This window comes from Sceloporus occidentalis, unplaced genomic scaffold (assembly GCF_023333645.1).
Source record: "Sceloporus occidentalis isolate IW3139 unplaced genomic scaffold, rSceOcc1.0.p SCAF_9, whole genome shotgun sequence".
NCBI classification, from domain to species: Eukaryota; Metazoa; Chordata; class Lepidosauria; order Squamata; family Phrynosomatidae; genus Sceloporus; species Sceloporus occidentalis.
The window spans coordinates 17,463,299-17,487,052 of record NW_028316989.1 but is presented as its reverse complement, the minus strand read 5'-3'; the positions used below and the strand labels follow the sequence as shown (position 1 = coordinate 17,487,052).

General features: G+C 44.9%; 2 protein-coding genes across 2 annotated transcripts in view; both read left to right on the top strand.

Moving 5' to 3' along the window:
• Window positions 1-16,448, top strand: part of LOC149307003 (junctional adhesion molecule C-like) — a 52,805-nt gene extending 36,357 nt beyond the window's left edge. The window contains exons 5-9 of the mRNA XM_089537513.1: window positions 106-308; window positions 4,521-4,620; window positions 5,574-5,703; window positions 8,313-8,367; window positions 11,293-16,448. Of these exons, the coding sequence (XP_089393639.1) occupies window positions 106-308; window positions 4,521-4,620; window positions 5,574-5,703; window positions 8,313-8,367; window positions 11,293-11,328 (524 nt within the window). The 3' untranslated portion in view covers window positions 11,329-16,448. The remainder of the gene's footprint in view (window positions 1-105; window positions 309-4,520; window positions 4,621-5,573; window positions 5,704-8,312; window positions 8,368-11,292) is intronic.
• Window positions 16,449-20,791: 4,343 nt separating this feature from the next.
• LOC149307002 (uncharacterized) lies at window positions 20,792-22,751 on the top strand. Its single transcript, XM_089538240.1, has 8 exons — window positions 20,792-20,914; window positions 21,021-21,083; window positions 21,190-21,260; window positions 21,632-21,710; window positions 21,857-21,990; window positions 22,088-22,217; window positions 22,340-22,509; window positions 22,615-22,751. Exons 1-8 carry the CDS (start codon window positions 20,792-20,794, stop codon window positions 22,694-22,696), a joined length of 852 nt encoding a protein of 283 aa, XP_089394366.1. The 3' UTR covers window positions 22,697-22,751.
• Window positions 22,752-23,754: the final 1,003 nt, after the last annotated feature.

Sequence of the window (23,754 nt, the reverse complement as noted above, 5' to 3'; positions counted from 1 at the left end):
TATTCAGCTCTAAGAGAGTGGCAGGTTGTGGGTATATAGAGGAGGGGAAAGTGGGAAGTTGTCCAGTGGTGTAACTCATGTGATGGACCTCTCCTTCTCCAACAGTGAAACCAGTGCCCCCAAAGTGCCGTGTGCCCCAATCTGTGCCTGTGGGTAAATCAGCCACCCTCCAGTGTCAGGAGAATGAAGGCTTCCCAGAGCCAACCTACAACTGGTACCGTAATGGCGAAGCTTTGCCTCTTGACTCCAAAGCCAGCTCCAAATTCCAGAACTCTTCCTTCACAGTGAACGCCAAAACAGGCACACTGGTAAGTCGGATGTGTCAGAGAGGAGATGCTATATTTCAAGGCACTGTTTCATAATACATTTTCTCATATCCTGTCTCAAACTAATGTCCTTTTGGCCTGATTGCAGAGTCAAAAAACCAAGAGCTATTTATGGGCAGCCAGGAAGCAGGCAGATATATGGGCCTCCCTGTGCACCGCTGTTAGAGACAATGTAATGAATGCTATGGCTGATATGGATATGTATGTGATCTTCTTTTTCCCGGAAATAGAAAGCTTAAATCCAGTATGAACTTATATTTGGGTGTGTGAAAGTAGTCAAAGATAAGTGCACTGTGGTATATACTATGTTACTGCATATTGTATCATGTTTGTCAAGGATGGGGATACTTTGACGTTCCAGATGTTGCTGGACTACAACTCCCATAACCCCTTTTCATTGTCCCTGCTGGCTCAGGTGTCTGGGAGTTGAACTCCCAGATATCATCATCATCAATTTATATCCTGCCTTTCTCCTAAAGTTTGGACTCAAGGTGGCTTCCAATCTAAAAAGAACAATACAGCTAAAACCATACAAAAAGTGAACATTAAAATGGAACTAAATTATTCACCAACATTAGAACGATTTATATCTACACTTTAAAAAGGTAAAATGCAGCTAGATAAACAAATAAAAACCGTTTAGTTTAAGACAGTAGAGTTTAAAACAAAACAGCAACTTCAGCCTTTTCTTTAAATACTGTTTTAAAAGCCTGTTGGAATAAAGGGTTTTTTGCCTGCTGACGGAAGAACAGCAAGGAGGGAACTAAAAGTAAATACATGGGATAGGAGACATGGGCCATTGCTGGTCTGCTTTGTATTCCATGTATAGAGAAACACTAGGCAGGTATTATGGGTGAGAACCAGCATTGTTGAAGATGCCTCGAAAAGTCCTACATACCAATATGCCAAGCAAGTTTTGTTTAAAAAGTGAGTTTCTCATCCCTAGATGTGTCCTAAGAGTCCAGCTTTACAAAAATGTCCATAACATTTTACCACCATTCCTGAATGAGCAGTTACTCATTTTGTTAATGCCCTCTCAGTCATTTAGAGGGTCCTTCTATTTGTCTCGGAAAAATATATTTTATCAGTAGCATATGTGTGCAGAAGGTTATCAGGTCTCTAGATCTAGAGCAGTGATGGCGAACCTATGGCACTCGGTCTGTAAAAGGTTCACCATCACTGATCTAGAGGCAAATCAGTGGCATAGATTAAAAATAATCTTAATCAGGGAAAGCTGGTTTATATTCAAATGTAGAAAAATAAAAGGAGAGAATTTACTTCCTGATGGCTGCTAAAATGGTTGAACCTCAGCAGTGGAAATTGGCTTTACCTCCTACAGTCTTGGAATGGTTGTTTAAAGCTTTAGAAATTGCACGGTGGATACATTAACGGATGCTGTTTACTGGAAGAAAAGGCAGTTGCTCCTGGTAGATTTTTTTTTCATTTCCTGAAATTGGTACCTTTTGTTACATACTGGAATTATATTGTCATGCTCCAAAAATGGACATCCTTATATTTATACAATATACTCATTCAAGAGTAAAATAAACACTGAAAAGAAAAGAAGATTTTCCTATACAGGTTTCTGCACAGACTTCCAGATTCAGTTTGGTTTTTTTGCTAGCAGTAGATGTAAAAGACATTCATTTGGAATTAGCAAAAAGAAGTTGGTGGCAGGGAAGCTTAAGCAATTGTTCTGGCCAGCATGCTATGTAAGTAACAATCTTGTCCTCTATTAAATTAACCAGCCCTACAACAATAATTATCCCCTCGATGCAGCCTTCTGTAGTTCTTCCATTGTTTCTGCCCTGTATCTGAAAGAAACCTCTGGCTTAAAAACAACAAATTAAACAGTTTGAAACGATAAAAATAATTCTAAAATAAGCTAAAATGTATTAAACACTACAAGAACAGATTTAAAAAGTGTTTAAAACTATGTACATCAGTATTTGAGAGGAATGAATGAGGCCCGGAGGGCTTGATGAATAGCCACGTTTTCGCATGGTATGACAATCAAATCAGTGTTGGTGCCAGTCAGGCCTCCAAGGAGAGAGCATTCGCCAGTTGGGTGTCAAGGCTGAGAAGACCCCCTCCTGTTTCCCAACCCAGTGTATTGACCTTACTGATGTGACAAAGAGGAGAACCTTCTTAGTAGTCCTCGGTGCTCAAGCACACTTATAAGAAAGTATACTTCAAGTATCGTGGTCTTAAGCTGTTTGGGGCTTAAATGTGACCACAAGCACCTTGAATGCAGACTGGACGTTTATCGGCAACCATCACAATTTGTTTAAGACTAGCATCAAATGCTGTCTATATGGTATTTCAGTGTTTTGCACAACCTGTAGCATCTGAGTTTTCTTCAAGGGCAGCCCCATGTAGAGTGCACTACAGTAGTCGAATCAGGAGTTTACCAAGGCATGGACTATTGTGGCTAGGTTTCCTGTGCAGGAAAGGCCATAGCTGGCTCACCAGACAGTGACTCCAAAACACTCTGAGCACCAGAATTAACTTGGGCCTCCAGTTACAGGGATGGATCTAGGAGCACCCCCAAGCTAATACATCTGGTCCTTCCAGGGATTGCAGCTCAATCCAGGACAGGCTGTTTACCCAAACCAAGATGCATTAATCCACAGAGCCTCCATCTTATTGGGATTTATCTTCAGTGTGTTGGCCCTCATCCAGCCCATTACAGCATCCAGGCACTGGTCCAGCAGCTGCACAGCCCCAGCTGACTCTGATGACAAGGAGAAACAGAGCAGAGTGGCATCAGCATACTGATGGCATCCAATTCTAATGCTTCTAATGATTTCACCCAGTGGTTTCATACAGATATTGGAGAGCATGAGGGATAAGATGGAACTCTGTGGCACCTCTGAGCTTAATAGCCATAGGGCTGAACAGGAATGCTCCAATGCTCCTTTCTGGAACTAGTCTTTTAGATAGGAGCCAAACCACTGTAGAACAGTGTCCTCTACTTCCCTCCCATGGAGCTGGTCTAGTAAGATACCATGGTTCAGTGGTGTCAAAGGCTGCTGAAAGATTCAGGAAGATCAACTCTCCCTTATTTCTCCTAGAGTATGCCAACAGTCAAGGCCATTTCAGTGCCATATCCTGGCTTGAAACCAGGCTGAAATGGGTCCAGATAATCTTTTCCCTTCAAGAACACCTGAAGTCCAGCCATAATATGCTAAATATAAAACCAGACATTCACTAACACCTCTTCCAGCCTTAGTTTATATCCCCCCCCCCTAAGATAGCTTTCTGGGCACAAATTTTGGCAGTAGAGATTAGTTACTGGTTCATCCATGGACCAGAAGGACATGTCCATTACATATAATACGGTTGACATGTCAGGTTGTTGATGTGGCTGTACCTTCCAGACAGATTGGAGGAATATTCTGTATTTACAAGTAACTGTTTTTGTTTGTTGGTGTCGTCATCATTGTCACTGTCAGCCCATTACCCTTCACAATAATGAACTTGGATAATAGGGTACAGATAGAAATGATTCCAAAATGGGTCCGCTGACAAAAAACAAAAGAAATAGGAGATATCAGTTACAATCCCTATCTGTAGCACAGGGTTTGAAAAACGTACTTTTTTGCCCCATGGATGCCCCAGCAAACCATGACCACTTTTCCAAACTGTGTTGTAGAAGTGCACAAATGTGTATGTGAATGTGTCTGAGTGTGTGAGGGAAAAAGAAAGAAATCTAAGATCCCCTCTTATCCTAAAAGTCCAGTGAGTGGAATATTATTAGCATTTCTACATCTGTGGGCATGACACTTTAGAGAGTACAAGAGAACAGGTCCCTGCTTCCAAGAGGCTTACAATCTGTAATTCAACACAATGAGGAGATGACAGAGGAAGAGGAGGGGGAAGGAGTCAGGGTAAAGCTGGAGAGAATAAATATTTTGTGTTTATTTGAATGCTTCCTATGGAGAAAACTAGCATGTCACAAAAAGGCTAGGCATAAACCTTTCCTCCCCCCCCCCCCCCCACATTCAGGATTTGCTTTTGGGGGGAGTGGGAACTGGACTAGAGGAGCCTTCAAACATATGCCCCTTCCCATTTTGAAATGGTACAGTGTCAGGAAGGCTCTACCAGGGTGATGGACGTAAGGTGTTCTGAATACTTGTGAAGATGCTGAATCAATACCATGTATGACTAGAATTACAATCATTATTCATGCAGGTCTTTAGTGAAGTGCAGAAAGGAGACACGGGCCGTTACAGCTGCAGAGCACTGAATGCCGTTGGTGATGCCTGGTGTGAAGACTTGGTGATGGAAGTTTGTGAGTAGTGTTTCTTAGGAGAGAGCAATGTTATGCAGCAGGGTTGGGGTCAGGGTATACTTCTTCTCTCAAAAGAGATCTTCCTTTGGGATAGAGTTGCAGCACACTGTCTGCAAGCAACCCTGGAGAAAGCCTTGCTTACTCAAAAAAGGGTCTTCACAATGGTGGAATTAAGGGAGAGAGTACATCAAGCTCATAGGTTTTACCAATTTGTGCAAACTATCCTAATCTGGATTTGAAAAGATTACTTTTTGGACTACACCTATCAGAATTTCCCAATCAACTTGGCCAGCGCCTGTGCTTCCAGGGGGATTCTGAAAGTGATAGTCCCAAAAGAGTTCTCTGGCAGAGAGTATTGTATAAAACCCAAGATACTGTGAGATGGAGCTTTGGCTGTTAAAGTGGGATCAAAAGCTAGAACTATACAGTGTGAAAGAGAGCCTTTTTCAGGGGGATCTCCTTGTCTTTGGGGACACATGCAAAGAAACACAAATCTTCTGAAGCCAAGAAAAGGGATGAGACACCCCATTTCACAAGACAGGACTGGGATAGGGCAGGTAACTACCACAAACTGGGCCAGCTTCCAAGGAGAAATGTTTTCCTAACTCCAGTGATAATCTAATTGGGAGTTGGAGACGAAGCTTCTTTTTGAGCAGCTACCTGAATCCTCCACACAATATGGGCTTGAAAAGATAGATTGTTAGGGATGACTAGCCAGGGGATTCTTGAAGTTATATTCCAATATTTTTTTCCAAACTCTGCCGTCAACTAGACGATGCTTGTATGCCTGCTATTGGACCTAAAGGGCTGGTAGATGGGATCAAAGGAGTCATTTTAATACAGCAGGGAAATGTTCAGTTGTGGTTTGTAGATAGGATTATGAAGCTGGGACATGACGCTTGCTTGCTTGCATGGTGGTACTGGAAGCTCATGCTCATTTTTTAATTCTTCAGATGACCTTAACATTGCTGGGATTGTTGGAGGAATTTTGGTGGTACTCTTGGTCTTGTCACTAACCACAGTGGGAATCTGCTGTGCCTACAGGAAGGGCTTCTTCATTAACAACAAACAGAATGGAAACAGGTGAGTCTAAGCAAGCAGAGCCTTGGCCTTTTGCACTCCCTTGGGAATTTTCCAAGGTGGAGAAAGTGAGCACCAGATCATATAATGGAGAGACGGGAGCATGTGGCAATTCACAATAGCCCTAAACTGCATAGCAGTGGTAAGAAGCACTGGGAGTATTGCAAGAACATCTGGAGTGCCACATGATTCCTACCCCAGAGGCAACTGAACTAATCTGTATGTGCATTTAGGATCAGATATATCTATTACAGCAACTACTTTACAGGAATTTACATTGCTGGCATTGGGCAGAAATATTGGATCTAAACGCCAGCATTTCTGTCTGCCAGTGCTCAGTTTTTCCAATTGTGTTGCATGTGCTGGATGAAAGGAAATGACTCTGCCTTCCTCTGACCATCTGTCACAATGAGTAGACCCATGGGAGCAGATAGCATAAAATTAGCCCCAACAGGAACTGACACCCCCAGGAAAAGGAAGATACTGGGGCATCAACTTGAGAAAGATAACACTTTCATCCCATGTGTTAAACTGACAGAGGTTTCTGGGCTGCTGGGGTAAGGAGCCAGAAATCACTCTCACTGTCTGGTAAAAATCACCTTGGTCTTCTTTCAGCTGTCAAGCCAATACCTATTTATTTAGGCAGGACTTAGGTTCTTAACTCATAGAATCATAGAATCGTAGAGTTGGAAGAGACCACTAGGGCAATCCAGTCCAACCCCCTGCCATGCAGGAAATCCAAATCAAAGCATCCCTGACAGATGGCCATCCAGCCTCTGTTTAAAGACCTCCAAGGAAGGAGACTCCACTACACTCTGAGGGAGCGTGTTCCACTGTCGAACAGCCCTTACTGTCAGGAAGTTCCTCCTAATGTTCAGGTGGAATCTCTTTTCCTGCAGCTTGCATCCATTGTTCCGGGTCCTGTTCTCTGGAGCAGCAGAAAACAAGCTTGCTCCCTCCTCAATATGACATCCTTTCAAATATTTAAACAGGGCTATCATATCACCTCTTAACCTTCTTTTCTCCAGGCTAAACATCCCCAGCTCCCTAAGTCGTTCCTCATAGGGCATGGTTTCCAGACCTTTCACCATTTTTGTCGCCCTCCTTTGGACACGCTCCAGTTTCTCAATGTCCTTTCTGAATTGTGGTGCCCAGAACTGGACACAATATTCTAGGTGGGGCCTGACCAGAGCAGAATAGAGTGGCACTATTACTTCCCTTGATCTAGACACTATACTTCTATTGATGCAGCCTAAAATCGCATTGGCCTTTTTAGCTGCCGCATCACACTGTTCACTCATGTTCAACTTGTGGTCTACTTGGACTCCTAGATCCCTTTCACACGTAGTTTCATTCAGCCAGGTGTCACCCATCCTATATCTGTGCATTTTATTTTTCCGCCCTAAGTGCAATACCTTACATTTCTCCGTGTTGAATTTCATTTTGTTAGCTTTGGCCCAGCTTTCTAGTCTATTCAGGTCATTTTGGATCTTGATCCTGTCCTCTGGGGTATTAGCTATTCCTCCTAATTTGGTGTCATCTGCAAATTTGATAAGTATGCTCCCAATTCTGTCATCCAGGTCATTGATAAAGATGTTGAATAGCACTGGGCCCAGGACAGAGCCCTGTGGGACCCCACTGGTCACTTCTCTCCAGGATGAAAAGGAGCCATTGTTGAGCACCCTTTGGGTTCGGCCGGTCAACCAATTACAAATCCATGTAACAGTTGCCTTGTCTAGCCCACATTTTACAAGCTTGTTTGCAAGAATGTCATGGGGAACTTTGTCAAAGGCCTTACTGAAATCAAGATATACTATATCCACAGCATTCCCTTCATCTAACAAGCTGGAAATTTTATCAAAGAAAGAGATTAGATTTGTCTGGCATGACTTGTTTCTCTGAAACCCATGTTGACTTTTTGTGATTATGGCATTGCCTTCTAGATGTTCACAGACTCTTTGTTTAATTATCTGCTCCAGAATCTTTCCATGTAGCAAAGAGGTCTTTTAATAAGATGTGCTGTGCTTTTATCTTCCTTACTGTGTTTTAAATGTGTTTTTTGATTGGCTTTAAGTGTACTTTTCACAGAGGTTTTATTTAATTTTTTTTTTACTGGAATTTTAGTACTCAGGCAGAAACATCACAAATAATTTCTCCTACACTGTGACAATTTAAAATTTAAAAATACAATTAATAATAAACAAAATAGCAATTGCTGCCTTTTCATCACCAGTTGACTCTTTCTGACTCATGATACAGCTGGCCCTGCCTGAGAAAGGACTGGGCTAGAACCTTTCCAGCGGTGCACTACTTTTCTTCCTTTTTACAGGGAAGTTTTGGCTTGTGTGTGTTCAGCAATTTGAAACATGGAGGAGCATTTTAAAAATTGTATCTTCCGCCAGAGTCTGAAGTGGTACAATCCATGCACTCTGCCAGCCCAGGGCTTTGCCACCTCATACTGCTGAATGTGCCAACCAGCCCCTGGGATCAAAAATGTATTCTAAAGAAGGGCAAAAATTTCATTTGTGAGAGAGCAGCAATGGCAGTTTGGGAATTGGCAGACTAGCTATGCTCCTCAGAGCTCTATTAAATGTTGTCATCTCTCATTTCAGCTACAAAACTCCAACAAAACCAGATGGAGTAAACTATATCCGCACAGATGAAGAGGTAAGATGGTGCCCATTGGGTTAAAAGAAGGGTGAGGATGGGGCAGATAAACCAAGGAACGCAGAACACATTTTGGTCAGTGTTTCCCAAACTTTGTTCCTCCAGATGTTTTGGACTTCAACTCCCAGAAATCCTAGCCAGTTTGACCAACGACCAGGAATTCTGGGTGCTGAAGTCCAAAACATCTGGAGGACCAAAGTTTGGGAACCACTTGTTTAGTTGTTAAAATCAGCCTTGTAAATAAAGTTGCAGAAGTTATTAAAATAAAGGTTTTTAAAAAATTTTGTCTTAAGAGTCTAGTGTCCAGGATACAATATGGAAAAACAAAATGGTTTTCAGTTTGCAAGGAGGTTGGACAAAGCTGCATTTTATAATTTTATCTGTTTAATTAATATGTTGAAAATATCATATGAAATGCAGGATTAGGTACAGAATAAGGAGGTGTCGAAATTGAGGGAAGGAACATGAACAACCTCAGATAAGGAGATAATAATACCATATTACTAGTAGTAAATCGCAAAAACTTTAAATGACTGAATTATGAAAGTTAAGGAAGAAAGTGCACAAGAAGGGCTGAATATGAAGAGAACAAAAATAATGACCACAGAGGTCATTATTTATGTAACTTTAAACTGGAGGATGAAATCAACAAAATGGAGTCTGTAGTTAAGAAATCGGGATAAGACTAGGACTTGGAAAGGCAGCTCTGAAGGAACTAGATAAGACCCTCAAGTGCAAAGACATGTAATTGAAAATGAAATAGTTTATGCCATAGTGTTTCCAATTTCTATGTACGCCTGTGAAAGCTGGATAGTGACGAAAACTGAGAGAAAGAGAATAAACTCATTCCAGATGTGGTGCCGGAGTTCTGCAGATACTGTGAACTGCCAAAAGACAAATTGGTTGTAAAGGAAATAGAGCCTGAACTCTCCCTAAAAGCCAAAATGACTAAATGGCTATTATACTTTGGAACTATTATAAGACAACATCACTTACTGGAAAAGATGATAATGCTGGGAAAGTTGGAGGTGGTAGAAAAAGAGGAAGGGTACCTTACAGATGGATTGACTCATTAAGCCATGCAAGGCTTAATGACTTGGCATTTGGAGGTCTCTCGTTCATAGGGTCACCATAAAGATTTGATGGCAAATAATAAGCCTGCATTGCCGTGGTATGAGAAGAGTGATTCCCTCTTTTGTAGCCAATATTTAAATGTGGGTTATTCACCTCTTAGCAGGTTGGTGGGAGAAATTATCTGCACAACAGAAATGAATAGGAAATAACTCCCAACAGAAAACAGTCAAAATACCGAACCAAAAATTGTGATATACCGTATAAGAGAGGGGCAAAAAACCCTAAAAATTTGCAAATTTAATAATATAAAATAACAAAAAAATCTGAATGCTTAAATGTAATATCAGTGAAAACGCAGCAAAGTCACATTCAAAGTACAGTACCAAAACAATACCATGAAAGTATTTTAGTGCAAACCACAATGGAAATGTAAAAAAACACAAATGTGTTGGGTGTAAGTCCCTTGTCATAGCAAACAGTCAGCGCTCCATATCCACCGATTCTGCGTTCACAAATTCAACCCATCACAGTCTGAAAATATTCAAACACACACACAGAGTAAACATTGATTTTGCTGTTTTATATAAGGGATGCCATTTTACTATACTGTAATGGGACTTGAGCATTCATGCAGCATGGTGTAGTGGTTTGAGCATTGGACTATGACTCTGGAGAACAGGTCAGCCAGCCCAGCTTGACCATGGGAATCCACTGGGTAACCTTGGACAAGTCACACTCTCTCAGCCTCACATGAAAACCCTATGATAGATTCACCTTAGGTTTGTCATAAATTGGAAATGACTTGGAGGCACACAACAATAACACATTTTCACAAATATTACATTTTAAGGCGAAAATCCTGTACACTTTTAATGCAGTGAAAATTTATGCCCGTGTAATGTTGCTGCATAAGGGCTTGAGTTCACCCTTTGCACAAATGTCACTTAGCAAACCCACCCCTTTTAAAAGAGAAAAGATTGTTGTCCTTCCTTAGCAGCCAGTATAGAAATTAAGTGAGGCTGGTAAGGGAGGAGGAATAAAGTACTGCATCCCTCCTCCTGGTTCAATCTGCTTGTTCATCTGCAGGGAATTTCTGATTGCCAGTAGTGGCCAGGCAATTTGTAAAATGCAAGGCATTATTAAAGCTCGCTAGACACAGGCAGTATTTAAGCCTCTTTGCCTCATGCGGAGCAGCTCTAGTTTGCAATATAAGTGTAGTTCTGGAAGAGAGAGGGGCTATGATCATGTTGGCTGCTGCAATTACACTGGGATTGATGGTGGTGTAGGCAGCAGCATAAGAGCCAAAATAACAAATCTGTGAGAGCGACACCAAAACTGAGATGACAGCAAAAGCCATCTCTGTCAGGAGAGAAAGGTGTTCTGACCACGGACACCTTCTCTGATAAACATACAGGTTTCTTTGCAACTCCCACCCCATTGCTACACACTGCTCCAAAAACTACCTTACACAGATTGTTGTGCCAGGAACAGATTTGTTGTTGAGTGCTTCCAAGTTGTTTCCAACTCAGGCAAACCTATCATGGTGTTTTCTTGGCAAGATTTGTTCAGTTGCCAGTGCTGTTCCCTGAGGCTGAGAGCATGTGACCTCCCCAAGATCACTTAGCAAGTTTCATGCCCAAACAGAAAATTGAACCTAGGTCTCCAGAATCCTAGTCCAGCGTTCAAACCAGTATGCTGCACTGGTTATTCCAGAAAAGGTACAGACAGGATTTGGGCCAAAAAACCCCCAACAACAACCCAGTTCAGCTTGGTACAAGCAGTTGTGAGTCATGAATATGTATGTATGTATGTATGTATTCTGAACCATATTTTTCTTTGTCTCCATTCCAGGGTGACTTTAGGCACAAGTCCTCTTTCGTGATATGAAATGGCTGAGAAAATTTGGATTTTGCCCACCAGCAAGAAAGGGAGTGTATGGAAGTACTCCTTCTGGAACTCTTTTTAAGCAAGAGCGGACGATGAACACTGTGCTTGTGGGGATGTTTAGAGGAGCAAGCAGACAAAAAACATGTGCACATACACACACGTGCACACCTGGGTTTTACTACTCTGTATGTTTTTTTTTCTTTTAGCCAAAGTTGAGCAGCGATTTTTAACAACCAAACAGATGTCTTCTACCCTAAGAAGGTACCCTGTTGATCACCATGATCTTTCCTAATGGCATTGAGAAGATTTCTTTCGTCTTTGGCAGGAGAAAGCAATTCTGTAAAAGCATGAATAACTCCTCCCTGGGACTCTGTTCATCTTTTCTGCAGATGGTTGCAGGGTTGCCTCCTGTCGGTAGTTTACAAACCAGGCTATCTAAACACAAGAGGGAAAAAGTCTTAGAAATTGATTTGCTTATTTTTCCTTCCTTCCTTCCTTCCTTCCTTCCTTCCTTCCTTCCTTCCTTCCTATGTGTTACAATGGCAGTAGAATGAAAGTCTTTCTACATGGAGCAGGATTGCACCATCTGCCAGCAAAAAGCCTGGTAGCCCATTTGAGATGGCCAGTGCTTTGCTAACATAACTAGTCGAGCAGCAACATTAAAAGCCAGTGACTTATAAAAGGAAAAGAAAAAAGGACATAAAACAATAGGAGATTTGCCCCAAAGACCCCAGCCTCTTTCTTACCATGGTGCCTGCTTCTTAGCACCAAGCAACACACGACGGTGGCAGGAACAGAGTGGATATGTCCTAGAAACAGAGCTTAGAAGAGTCACTTTTTGGAGGCTATGGTCTACATTTAACTGGTAGTGGCCATACTGCCTGAGAGACTGTGGGAGCTGTAGTCCAAATCAGGTAACTTATCTAAGTCCATGGAAGGAGACAGGATAGTTGTCTTCATTAGATATGAGAAGGGATTTTGCAGGCAAAACTTGACACTGATGGTCAAGCAGGATTTAGCCTAGTGTTTGAATGGCATTTGGATTAAAGCTTTTTCTCTGATCCACCCCCATTTCTGCCTATACCCACCATCACCATCCTTATAGTTTTCCCATCATTGCACTGCCATTAACTTAAAAGTAATTGCTATGAAAAAATGCTCCTTCATAATTTCAGTTCAGGTCAGTCCCTGGAGATAATTCTAGTTTCAGGTTGTAGTTTTAAAATCTGACAATATTCTTCCATACATCTGCACAGAACACTAGCATGTCAGGGCCAAACACTAGGTGAAAACCTTTTATAACCGGCACGTTTTTAAAAATGAAATCTTGACTGTTCAATATTAACCCTGCTTTGGGAATGGGTACAGCATGAAAACAGGTCAGTGACCTCCCTGAGATCGAAGCCTTAGAATTATGCCGGTATAAAAGAACAAGTAGGAAAATTTGGGGGGAAATTACTTTTTTGGACTGCAGCTTCTTGAATCTATCAGCCAGCAAAGCCTTGCTAGTCATGCTGGGAGGTCTGAGAGCTGAAGTGCAAAATAGTAACTTTTCCAAACTCTGGTAGCAATCCTACTCTCGTACAGGAAGGACAGATTGGGAATAGGACTGTGCCGTTTGGCTTTTCCTTGGCATTTATTTCTCTGTGTGAGGGAGAGAATGACTGAATTTGGGTGCTGTTATATTTTTGTGTTACTCATTTTTAACAATTACCTGGTAGGGTATTCAAACAGAGGACTGTGCCTCCGATCCAGTTGGTTAGTCCAAACCAGAATAGACCCATTGAATCAATAGGTAAATCCAGTTGCGTCAATGACTCTGGTTGAGACTACAATAGCATTTACGCCTGTGTCACATCGCCTCCTTTGTCACCTGCCCAGTGCCACAAAATGGTTGCAAGTTGGCTGCACCAGTCTTTCCCCTTCTCTCTTCGGTTTTGCATTCTCCGTATCAGGGTTCACTTGTCCACAACTTTTAGGAAATTCCCTTCAGGTAGCATAGCAAGACACAACAAGACACAGCTACCCTCTTTGCAATGTCCTATCAGATGCCATTCTAGCATTTTTCAAGACAGGAGGATGATAGTGTTGCTTTCCACTTTCCGTATCTCTGTCTGCACACAGCATCTAATCTGCTTTAAGCACTTACCCGTTGTGTGAGCCTTTCCGTGTCAGTATAAGCATCCCAATGTTTCCCTGGCTGGGCAATCGCAAAAGCCAAAGCCTTCTGATGGGCAAAAATTTCCAATGTGGTATCGGGACCGAAGTTTGAGCTTTTCTACTGTTCCCGTTCCTTATTTTATAGAATTCTGCATCCAAATTTTTTTCCAAAGATATATTTTGATTACATTTTTTAAAAGGTGGTTAATGTTTCTATTTAAAGTGTAAATAGGTTGGTAGGCCAAACAGTGTTAAGGAACAATGCAGCTATTTTTTAAAAGCATTTTTATTTGGTGGTTTTCTGGTGCTGAATCAAACCATATCAGTATTATTAACAACACAGAACACAGCAGAACTGTAGAAGTAAGCATGAAAGTGTTATTTTCCTTGATAGGAGGAATATAATGGGGTGGTTTGGAAGGGAGATAGTTATTCTGTAGTTTGCAGCAACAAGGATTTCTATCTAACATTTCTGCTCTTTTTGCAGAAGGATACTGGCCAGGACCAAAAAGAACAGGACAAATAGTTTTTGGAAGTTGAGAGGGATGTCTTTCTGAAATATCAGCTCTCTCTGATGTGTCATAACAAACTGTTTTTGAAACTGGTGGGAGTTTCAAAGTTTGTGATAGGGCATGATGTTCAAAGAAAAAGCCCCATCTCTTGTGGTTTACACAACTATAGTAGCTGTCTCCCCCCTTGGATGTGCCTTTTGGATCCTGGCCAAATGAAAAAAAAAGGACAAACCAAAAATAATTGTCCAATGTGATTACATTTTACCAAGTCTACAGCAAATAACATTCTTTTCTTTCTCCCCCACTTCCTTTTTAATCTGCATTTGCTTTCTTCTTGTGAAAACTAATGCAAACTAGAGGCTGATGCAAGAGTGCTTATATTATTATTATTTTTATGTGCAGCTTTTTCCCCATTTGGAGTAGCAATGGCAGCTGTCAACTCATTCGGTTGTAAGCAGGTCATTGTGTTGTGTTTTTCCCCCCATGTGTGCTTTATTCTAAAGGTGTTGTGAGGCCATTCAGTGCAAGGTACCAAGAACAATTCTTTGCTGTGATGAGAAGAGAGTGTGGTTCTTTCTTTTTAAAAGCATAGCATATTTTTTTCTTCTTTACTTTTTTAGTGATTGTGGTTTTTCTGCTACGGATTTAATGGTCTTAACTTTGGATGCAGACAGTATTTTGTTGTTGTTGTTGCATTCTGGATTTTTTTTAACTATTTGTGTACTCCTTGTCCATGTTCTGTATTAATCTGCCTTTGAATATCCAGCAAATGTTGTCATCAGGGGGTTTTCTTTTCTTTCTTTTTTTTTAAAAGGAGGGTTTAGAGGAGATGTCATTGGTGCATTTCATTTCATTTTTGTGCGGGACGCTCAATTCCTTTTCCTCTCCTTTCAAGCAAAGGTGGCGGCAATAAAGGGGGGGGAGATGTATCAATGCATTGCACTGCCACCATCTTGTTTCAATTTAACTGTGGCTACCTCTCATATGACCAAAGTTGACTCTACCCACTGCCAAAACATTTTCCTACCTGTAAACCTTAATTATGATTAGAATCATTACGTTCAGAATCAATACATCTCCACCTTTTGCCTTAGTTGTCCATCCACTGTCCTTTTTCTATTGTACTCTTACAACCCTGGACAGAAAAGACTTGTTGAAGCATTGTAATTCTTTAAAATAATGGACCAGCACTACTCACCTTAATGGGACATCATCCACCGTTGGATTAAGTCACAACATGCTACCTAGAGACTGTCTTTCAATAATGGGACCAGGATCAGTTCAACCTCTTTGTAAAACTGCCACTTGCAGATACCGGATAGCTAAAGCTTGGATATATACTGGGAACATGGAATTTTGGTCCTTAGTAGACTTTCATGGGAACCAAGTGTAAGGAAGGAGCTCTGTGAAGGAGACGGTGTATCCTTTTCATTGAAGCCTGGCCAAGAAGACCCAATTGGTCTTGGCTCCTTTCTTCTGCAAGGGAAAAATAAAAGGTAGAATTTGTGATAGCACCGTTTTGTTCACAAGGAGGAGATCCCAGTTGCAGACAACCCTGAACTCCCTCCCAACATCTTTTTTAAAAAATATGTAATATGCTAGCACCTCAGGGAGAAAATTTAGGTTTTGCATTCAGTTCCTTAAGTGACATACACAAGGAACTTTTTTTTACTCAGGGGAGCATGAAAAAGAACGTTAGAAGTCATTTCCCACTTCTCCGCCAAAGTGATATTGTCCATCTGGCCACTTGGATTCTCAAGTCCTGTTTTGCCTCTCGGTATTGTTCCAAGCCCATTTTGCAGAAGGTGTTACCATTTCAGATTCATTTTCAATGCCCCCTTCTCCACAATAAGTCATCACTTCTGGGGGAAAAGATTGCAACTGCAGTCATTTCTTTGACCTGCTAGTTTATTACATGCAGTTGTTTTTTTTAGACAGAGGAAGAGTATAAAATGTGCGACTTTACCTCCTGGTTTCCTAAGTTACTAAAAACCCATCATTTAGTAGCTCAGTCTATGCAATAGGTTAAGAGGAGTTCTTTGTCATATTTGTTGCCTTGCATGCCTGCAGCATTTCATGCGAAATGGGATAAAGAACTACAGTCAGAAGGAACCAATTTAATTGCTTACTTAATATTTATACCACTTGCATTATCTAGATCCAAGTCATACTGGTCAATTGGTGTATGTTTGAAGCAGAAATGGGTGCTTTAAAATCTCTTCCTTAAAATGCTGCTGCTGCTCCACTCTACTTTGAAAGTCAACCCTCCTCCCCACATCGTCCCCCCAAAATATTTCTTTTGGGGCCAGAATGCACCAGTGGCATCTCTTAACAAAACAGGGGCATCCGTCCCCAATAGTTTCACAGAACTCATTGTAAATATTTGACCGATTTGTACTAATGTAATTGCATTTAACTTTGCCAAGAATGTTTTACACAAACTTCAAACTTGTGTGAGCAATTTGTGGCCTTATGGAGGGAGGAAAAAGGGCTGGTGGACACGTTATTGTGGGATTGGGGACATCTAGGACTTGTTCTTCAGGATCATGACAGCAAGGAGTCGCTCACTGGACTTTGGAAACCTAGGTTGGCATAAAAAAACAGATGTTCTTTTTGGCCTTGCTTTTGCCAATCTGTTTTCCTGAAAGAGCCTGCTCTCACTCAAGGCTGTAACATGAGTTGAAGACCAGGATCAGCTCAACTAGTTTTGAGTGAGTGGCTGCAGTCCAGGCAGCACTGAACCACTGCGCCACCAGGGCTCCTCAATTCAGATGCAGCAAGTTGGAGAGAGGGCAAAGGGACCAGTTGCCTGGAAATTCAGATGATCTCTGTCACACACAACTACACACACACACACACACACTAATAATAATAATAATACCCATAATGGTGTTTTCTTGGCTACATTTACTATTCAGAGGAAGTTTCCTCTGAGGCTCAGACAATGTGAGTTCCCCCAGTGGGTTTCCGCAGCTGAGGGAACAGAGACTCGAACCCCGGTCACCCAGCATCCTTGCCCAACGTTCAAATCACTGAACAAATGCACCTTGTTGGCTATGGTATGTATCATGTGTGTGTGTGTGTGTGTGTGTGTATAGAGCGAGTTGTGTGTGGATTCTGGGATCTACAGTTTCCACTCAACTATACCATAGGTTTTCCTCTTTGCTCTGTTCAGGCCAACACAATTGGGGGGACTACAACACCCAGAATCCCCCAGTCTATGAAATGGGCTTTCCTAGGGCTTAGAAAAGTTACTTTGAGGGGAGGGGGCTTTACAAGTCCCAGAACCACCTGCAGCCTTCCTGAGGAAGGGGATTCTGGGGTTCATTGTCCCCCCCCCACTCAAAAGTAACTTCCCCTCCTTGCTCTGCTTTAGAGCCAACAGCTGCCCCCCCTTTTTTTGGAACTACAACTCTCAGAACCTCCCCCCTCCCCCCAATTCAGACTAACTTGGAGCTTGGAAAAGTTACTTTGGTGGACCTACATTTCCCAGAACCTCCAGGAGCCGCATTCTGGGATTTATAGTCCCCCTTTAAAAAGTAACGTTTTCTTTCCATCCCAACCCAACCCAGCTCTGTCCAAAAAGGAGCCAGACCTCAAGGTAGGCGCCCTTTGTCTGGGACTATGACTCCCAGAATCCCCCCAAATCTGGCCTGCTGGGGGTTGTAGGGGGGCTACAACAATGTTAACTCTTGTTGCCCCAGCACCTGGGGACGGCGACTCAGGCAGCTGGAAGAACAGCCCTCCTTGGGGGCCTTTTAGCCACGCGGGAAACTCCCGGGTGCCTCCTGATGACGTCACCGCATTCCAAGTGCGATGTACCGGCTCCGTTGCCCCTAGCAACGCGTCTCTCTCCTCTGGGGCGGGGAGGGAGAATAAAGCAGCCAAGCAGACTCGCAGTGGGCGTGGCCATGCAAATGAGTCCTCGCTGAGCATGATGGGAAGAGGGGAAATCCCATTATTTCCCCCCTTTTGCCCCCTCTTATTTCCCCCTCATCTCCCAGGAATCTGGCTTGGCTCTTCCTTCCCCAAATGGACTCGCCTTTCCCTTCCAGCCTCGAAGAGAGGAGCACTTTCAGGCCTTCTCCCTCCATTTTGGCAAGCAATTTCCCCAAAGGTCCCACCCTCAGAAAACAACAGCCCTGCAAGGCTGGCCCCTGAAACCTTACACAGCTCTTTGCAAAGTGAAGCAACCCAAAATCCAAGCAAAGGCCTGCCTTTGCAGCCTAAAAGCAAAAACAAGAAATTATAATGGCAGCCATATATCATCATCATCATCATCATACATTTAAAAGAGCATATTATGAAACAGTGCGCATTGATGCGAAGTGTCAGTCATGAAATCATAGCGTCTCTCGAGGCGCGAGTCAGAAGGCTTCCCTTACGTAGACGGCCTCAGAACAAGCTATCGTGGCCCCAACAGCTACAGCATTGAGGCCTCGGAGGCTTATTATGGAGGGAATATCACTGTATTTGCAGGGAACATTGTTATATCTGGAGCATGTTCAGGGCTTCTAGGCAGCAAAGCCCAGAGAACCCTCTATCTAGCCTTGCTTTCCCTCACAAAGGTTCCGTATCTGCTCTGGAACCTGCTTGACTCCATTCTGGAACCCGGCTGTTGGAGACCAGTGGCTGCTTTCTGTGAGGCTCCTTGGCTTGGACTCAGGTCTCAGGACCTCCTCCATTGACCATGCCTAGCTTCAAGGACCGCATCAAAGTGAGTGAGGGCTGAAGGGCAGAGGCCAAGCGGTAGAGGGACAGCCATGGCGCCCCTTCTTCTTCTCCCCTGGCTCTCCTTCATTGTCTCTCTCCTTTGCTTCCAGGCCTTCGGGAAACGTAGCAAGCCTCCTACACAGACCAAGCCTGACTCCAAGGGCTTTGTCAGAGTGAGTGAGGGCCAAAGGGCAGAGGCCAAGTGGTGGGAGGACAGCCATGGCGCCCCTTCTTCTTCTCCCCTGGCTCTCCTTCATTGTCTCTCTCCTTTGCTTCCAGGCCTTCGGGAAACGTAGCAAGCCTCCTACACAGACCAAGCCTGACTCCAAGGGCTTTGTCAGAGTGAGTGAGGGCCAAAGGGCAGAGGCCAAGTGGTGGGAGGACAGCCATGGCGCCCCTTCTTCTTCTCCCCTGGCTCTCCTTCATTGTCTCTCTCCTTTGCTTCCATGCCTTCGGGAAACGTAGCAAGCCTCCTACACAGACCAAGCCTGACTCCAAGGGCTTTGTCAGAGTGAGTGAGGGCCAAAGGGCAGAGGCCAAGTGGTGGGAGGACAGCCATGGCGCCCCTTCTTCTTCTCCCCTGGCTCTCCTTCATTGTCTCTCTCCTTTGCTTCCAGGCCTTCGGGAAACGTAGCAAGCCTCCTACACAGACCAAGCCTGACTCCAAGGGCTTTGTCAGAGTGAGTGAGGGCCAAAGGGCAGAGGCCAAGTGGTGGGAGGACAGCCATGGCGCCCCTTCTTCTTCTCCCCTGGCTCTCCTTCATTGTCTCTCTCCTTTGCTTCCAGGCCTTCGGGAAACGTAGCAAGCCTCCTACACAGACCAAGCCTGACTCCAAGGGCTTTGTCAGAGTGAGTGAGGGCCAAAGGGCAGAGGCCAAGTGGTGGGAGGACAGCCATGGCGCCCCTTCTTCTTCTCCCCTGGCTCTCCTTCATTGTCTCTCTCCTTTGCTTCCAGGCCTTCGGGAAACGTAGCAAGCCTCCTACACAGACCAAGCCTGACTCCAAGGGCTTTGTCAGAGTGAGTGAGGGCCAAAGGGCAGAGGCCAAGTGGTGGGAGGACAGCCATGGCGCCCCTTCTTCTTCTCCCCTGGCTCTCCTTCATTGTCTCTCTCCTTTGCTTCCAGGCCTTCGGGAAACGTAGCAAGCCTCCTACACAGACCAAGCCTGACTCCAAGGGCTTTGTCAGAGTGAGTGAGGGCCAAAGGGCAGAGGCCAAGTGGTGGGAGGACAGCCATGGCGCCCCTTCTTCTTCTCCCCTGGCTCTCCTTCATTGTCTCTCTCCTTTGCTTCCAGGCCTTCGGGAAACGTAGCAAGCCTCCTACACAGACCAAGCCTGACTCCAAGGGCTTTGTCAGAGTGAGTGAGGGCCAAAGGGCAGAGGCCAAGTGGTGGGAGGACAGCCATGGCGCCCCTTCTTCTTCTCCCCTGGCTCTCCTTCATTGTCTCTCTCCTTTGCTTCCAGGCCTTCGGGAAACGTAGCAAGCCTCCTACACAGACCAAGCCTGACTCCAAGGGCTTTGTCAGAGTGAGTGAGGGCCAAAGGGCAGAGGCCAAGTGGTGGGAGGACAGCCATGGCGCCCCTTCTTCTTCTCCCCTGGCTCTCCTTCATTGTCTCTCTCCTTTGCTTCCAGGCCTTCGGGAAACGTAGCAAGCCTCCTACACAGACCAAGCCTGACTCCAAGGGCTTTGTCAGAGTGAGTGAGGGCCAAAGGGCAGAGGCCAAGTGGTGGGAGGACAGCCATGGTGCCCCTTCTTCTTCTCCCCTGGCTCTCCTTCATTGTCTCTCTCCTTTGCTTCCAGGCCTTCGGGAAACGTAGCAAGCCTCCTACACAGACCAAGCCTGACTCCAAGGGCTTTGTCAGAGTGAGTGAGGGCCAAAGGGCAGAGGCCAAGTGGTGGGAGGACAGCCATGGCGCCCCTTCTTCTTCTCCCCTGGCTCTCCTTCATTGTCTCTCTCCTTTGCTTCCAGGCCTTCGGGAAACGTAGCAAGCCTCCTACACAGACCAAGCCTGACTCCAAGGGCTTTGTCAGAGTGAGTGAGGGCCAAAGGGCAGAGGCCAAGTGGTGGGAGGACAGCCATGGCGCCCCTTCTTCTTCTCCCCTGGCTCTCCTTCATTGTCTCTCTCCTTTGCTTCCATGCCTTCGGGAAACGTAGCAAGCCTCCTACACAGACCAAGCCTGACTCCAAGGGCTTTGTCAGAGTGAGTGAGGGCCAAAGGGCAGAGGCCAAGTGGTGGGAGGACAGCCATGGCGCCCCTTCTTCTTCTCCCCTGGCTCTCCTTCATTGTCTCTCTCCTTTGCTTCCAGGCCTTCGGGAAACGTAGCAAGCCTCCTACACAGACCAAGCCTGACTCCAAGGGCTTTGTCAGAGTGAGTGAGGGCCAAAGGGCAGAGGCCAAGTGGTGGGAGGACAGCCATGGCGCCCCTTCTTCTTCTCCCCTGGCTCTCCTTCATCGTCTCTCTCCTTTGCTTCCAGGCCACCAAGAAAACTTTCCATTGGGTGTTTTCACGCGTGAAGCGCCAAAAGGACAAGGACGATTGTCCAGGGTAAAGCCCCGTTTCCTTCCTTGCTCACTTGCTTCCTGTCCCTTGTCTTTCTTTCTTTCCTTCCTTCCTTGTTCTTACCTTCCTTCGTTTCTTCCTTCTGGGACATACTAAAGCAAACGAGTGTACTGTATTTGCTCAGAGAGAAACCATCCCTTCCATAGAGAACCATTACAAAATACTTGCCCATATCTCCCAATGACTCCCTATGGGCAAGTATGGTTTCTTTATGAGCAGATGTTCCCCAGTGATTCCCAATGGGCAAATATCCACCAGTGATTCTCTATGGGCAAGAATGGTTTCTCTGTTGGCAAGAAAATAATAATATCATTATTGTCAATAATACTCATATCCTTCTCCTGTCCTTCTCTCAGTCTCCCAGAAGTCAAGATCAGCTATGCTGACCAGGAGGTCCCTGAGTCACTTGCATCGCGGAGTCGTATCTCTTTAACGGTAACAAAATATAGCAAGCCTATATTTTAAAGTTATCCAACCCAAAATCCACATTAAAGAGCAGGCCTGGTAGGAAGGAAGGACATGTTCCCAAGGCTTGTCACATACGGCCTCATTTTCCCTGCTGTCTTTTTCCCTCCGGACAGACAGAGGAGGACTTGCATCTCATGTGTGATATGTTTCCCACGTACTCCAAAGAAACCAAGAGGTCACTGACGGACAGCATTGCATCAAAGTTCTTGGACCTGATGGTGGAGCATTTCCTGAAATCAACAGAAACGTAGGCAGATTCCTCCCCCCAGGAGGCATCCCATTTCCCTCCCGGGGGGTTTGGGGGTCCGGCAGGGACGCCATTGGCTCTCCTTCCCTTTCTCTAGGGCCTGTGATGATCTCATGTATGGTGTCTTGGCTTCACCCATGTGCAACCTCAACACCTGCATAAACGAGTTTACCGTCAAGCTGAATGAAACTCAGATGCAGGACAACGAGGAACTACCTTTGGCCAAGGTATGGGGTTTCCTGCCTCGCATGGCTCATCCGCAAGGCAGGAAACCCAAGGTAGTTTCCCATCTGCGGGTGACGCTCCCTCCTTCTGGGTTGTTTACCAGAAAACCTGCTTCTCTCCTCAGCTAAAGGCACTCAGAGGGATCAGGGTCATTATAAAGGACCACAGCAGCATCCAGGAACTGAATGACTGGTTGCAGATCCACTTTGTGACCATGGCCCACATTTTGGTCAACCAGTTCCAATCCAAGGAGCTAGGGACCAGCAGGAAGGCCAAAAAATACATTGTTCCAGGGTAAGTTGGCAGGGCTGGGTCAGGAGTGGCCAGTGGGGCTAGATGAAGGGATACAAACCAACACTGAACCAACCCTCTTTTCTGTCCCCTCTCTCTTTCCTGCAGGGAAGCAATCGATATCTTTATGATCTTGCTCCTAAGGTTGGACCTGGTACACAACATGAAGTCCAAGCTCTGCACCAGATGAATGCTGTGCGTCTGGGTTCCTCCCTCTGCCATGGCTCCACTCGAAAGGACTTCCATCTCATCCTCCCTCCCTCCCTTTCTACCGCCTTCCTTCCTTCCTTCCTCCCTCCCTCCCTCCTTCCTTCCTTGCTTCCTTCATTCCCTTCCTTTCTTTCCATCATTCCTTCTCTCTTTTCTTCCTTCCTTCCCTTTCTTCATCCCATCCTCCCTCCCTTCCTCCCTTCCTAACTTCCTCCTTCCCTTTGTTCCCTCCCTCCCTCGCTCGCTTCCTTCCTTCCTAGCTTCCTTCCCTTCCTTCCTTCTTTCTTCCCTTCCCTCTCTCCTTCCTTCCTTTCCTTGTTTCTCTTCCCTCCCTCCCTCCGTCTTTCTTTCTTTCTTTCTTTCTTTCTTTCCTTCCTTTCCTTGCTTCTCTCTTCCCTCCCTCCCTGCCTTCCTTCCTTCCCTACCTTCTTTCATTCCTATCTCCCTCCTTCCTTGTTTCCTTCGTTCCCTTCCTTCCTTCCTTCCCTCCCTCCCGCCCGCCCGCCCGCCCGCCTTCCCTCCTCCCTCCCTCCCTCCCTCCCTCCCTTTCCTCTTCCCCTCTCCCTTTCCCATGGAAGAGGCAGACCCCAGACCCAGGGCTCTGGGAGCCAGAGGCAAAGGGACGGGCACACACGCCTCCTCTCTTCCCAGGCAGCTCCAGTGTCAGGAGGAAATGTCCTTTCCCTCCCTCCCTCCCTTCCGCCTGGCCATCTCCAGAGAATGGCAGGAATGAGCTCCCAGTGGGGCAAGGCCAGGGCCTATTGCTGTTCTTCTCATATCCTATTTAAATAGATATGGTTGTTGTTGTTGTTGCATCTGTGATGTATAGTACTTTTAATGTTTAGGCTGCCACTCACTGGTAGCCCTTTGTTTTAATGGCTTTTATTAAAGGGGTGTGTGTTCTGCTGCCTGCCTGCTTCGTGTCCGACTTCCGGTGTTTTATGGGCACAGACGACCAATCAGAGAGCAGAAAGGGCCAGGTGAAGGGAATGAGGCTGTACCCCTCAGAAACAGGCAGCCAATCAGAGCGAAGGAAGG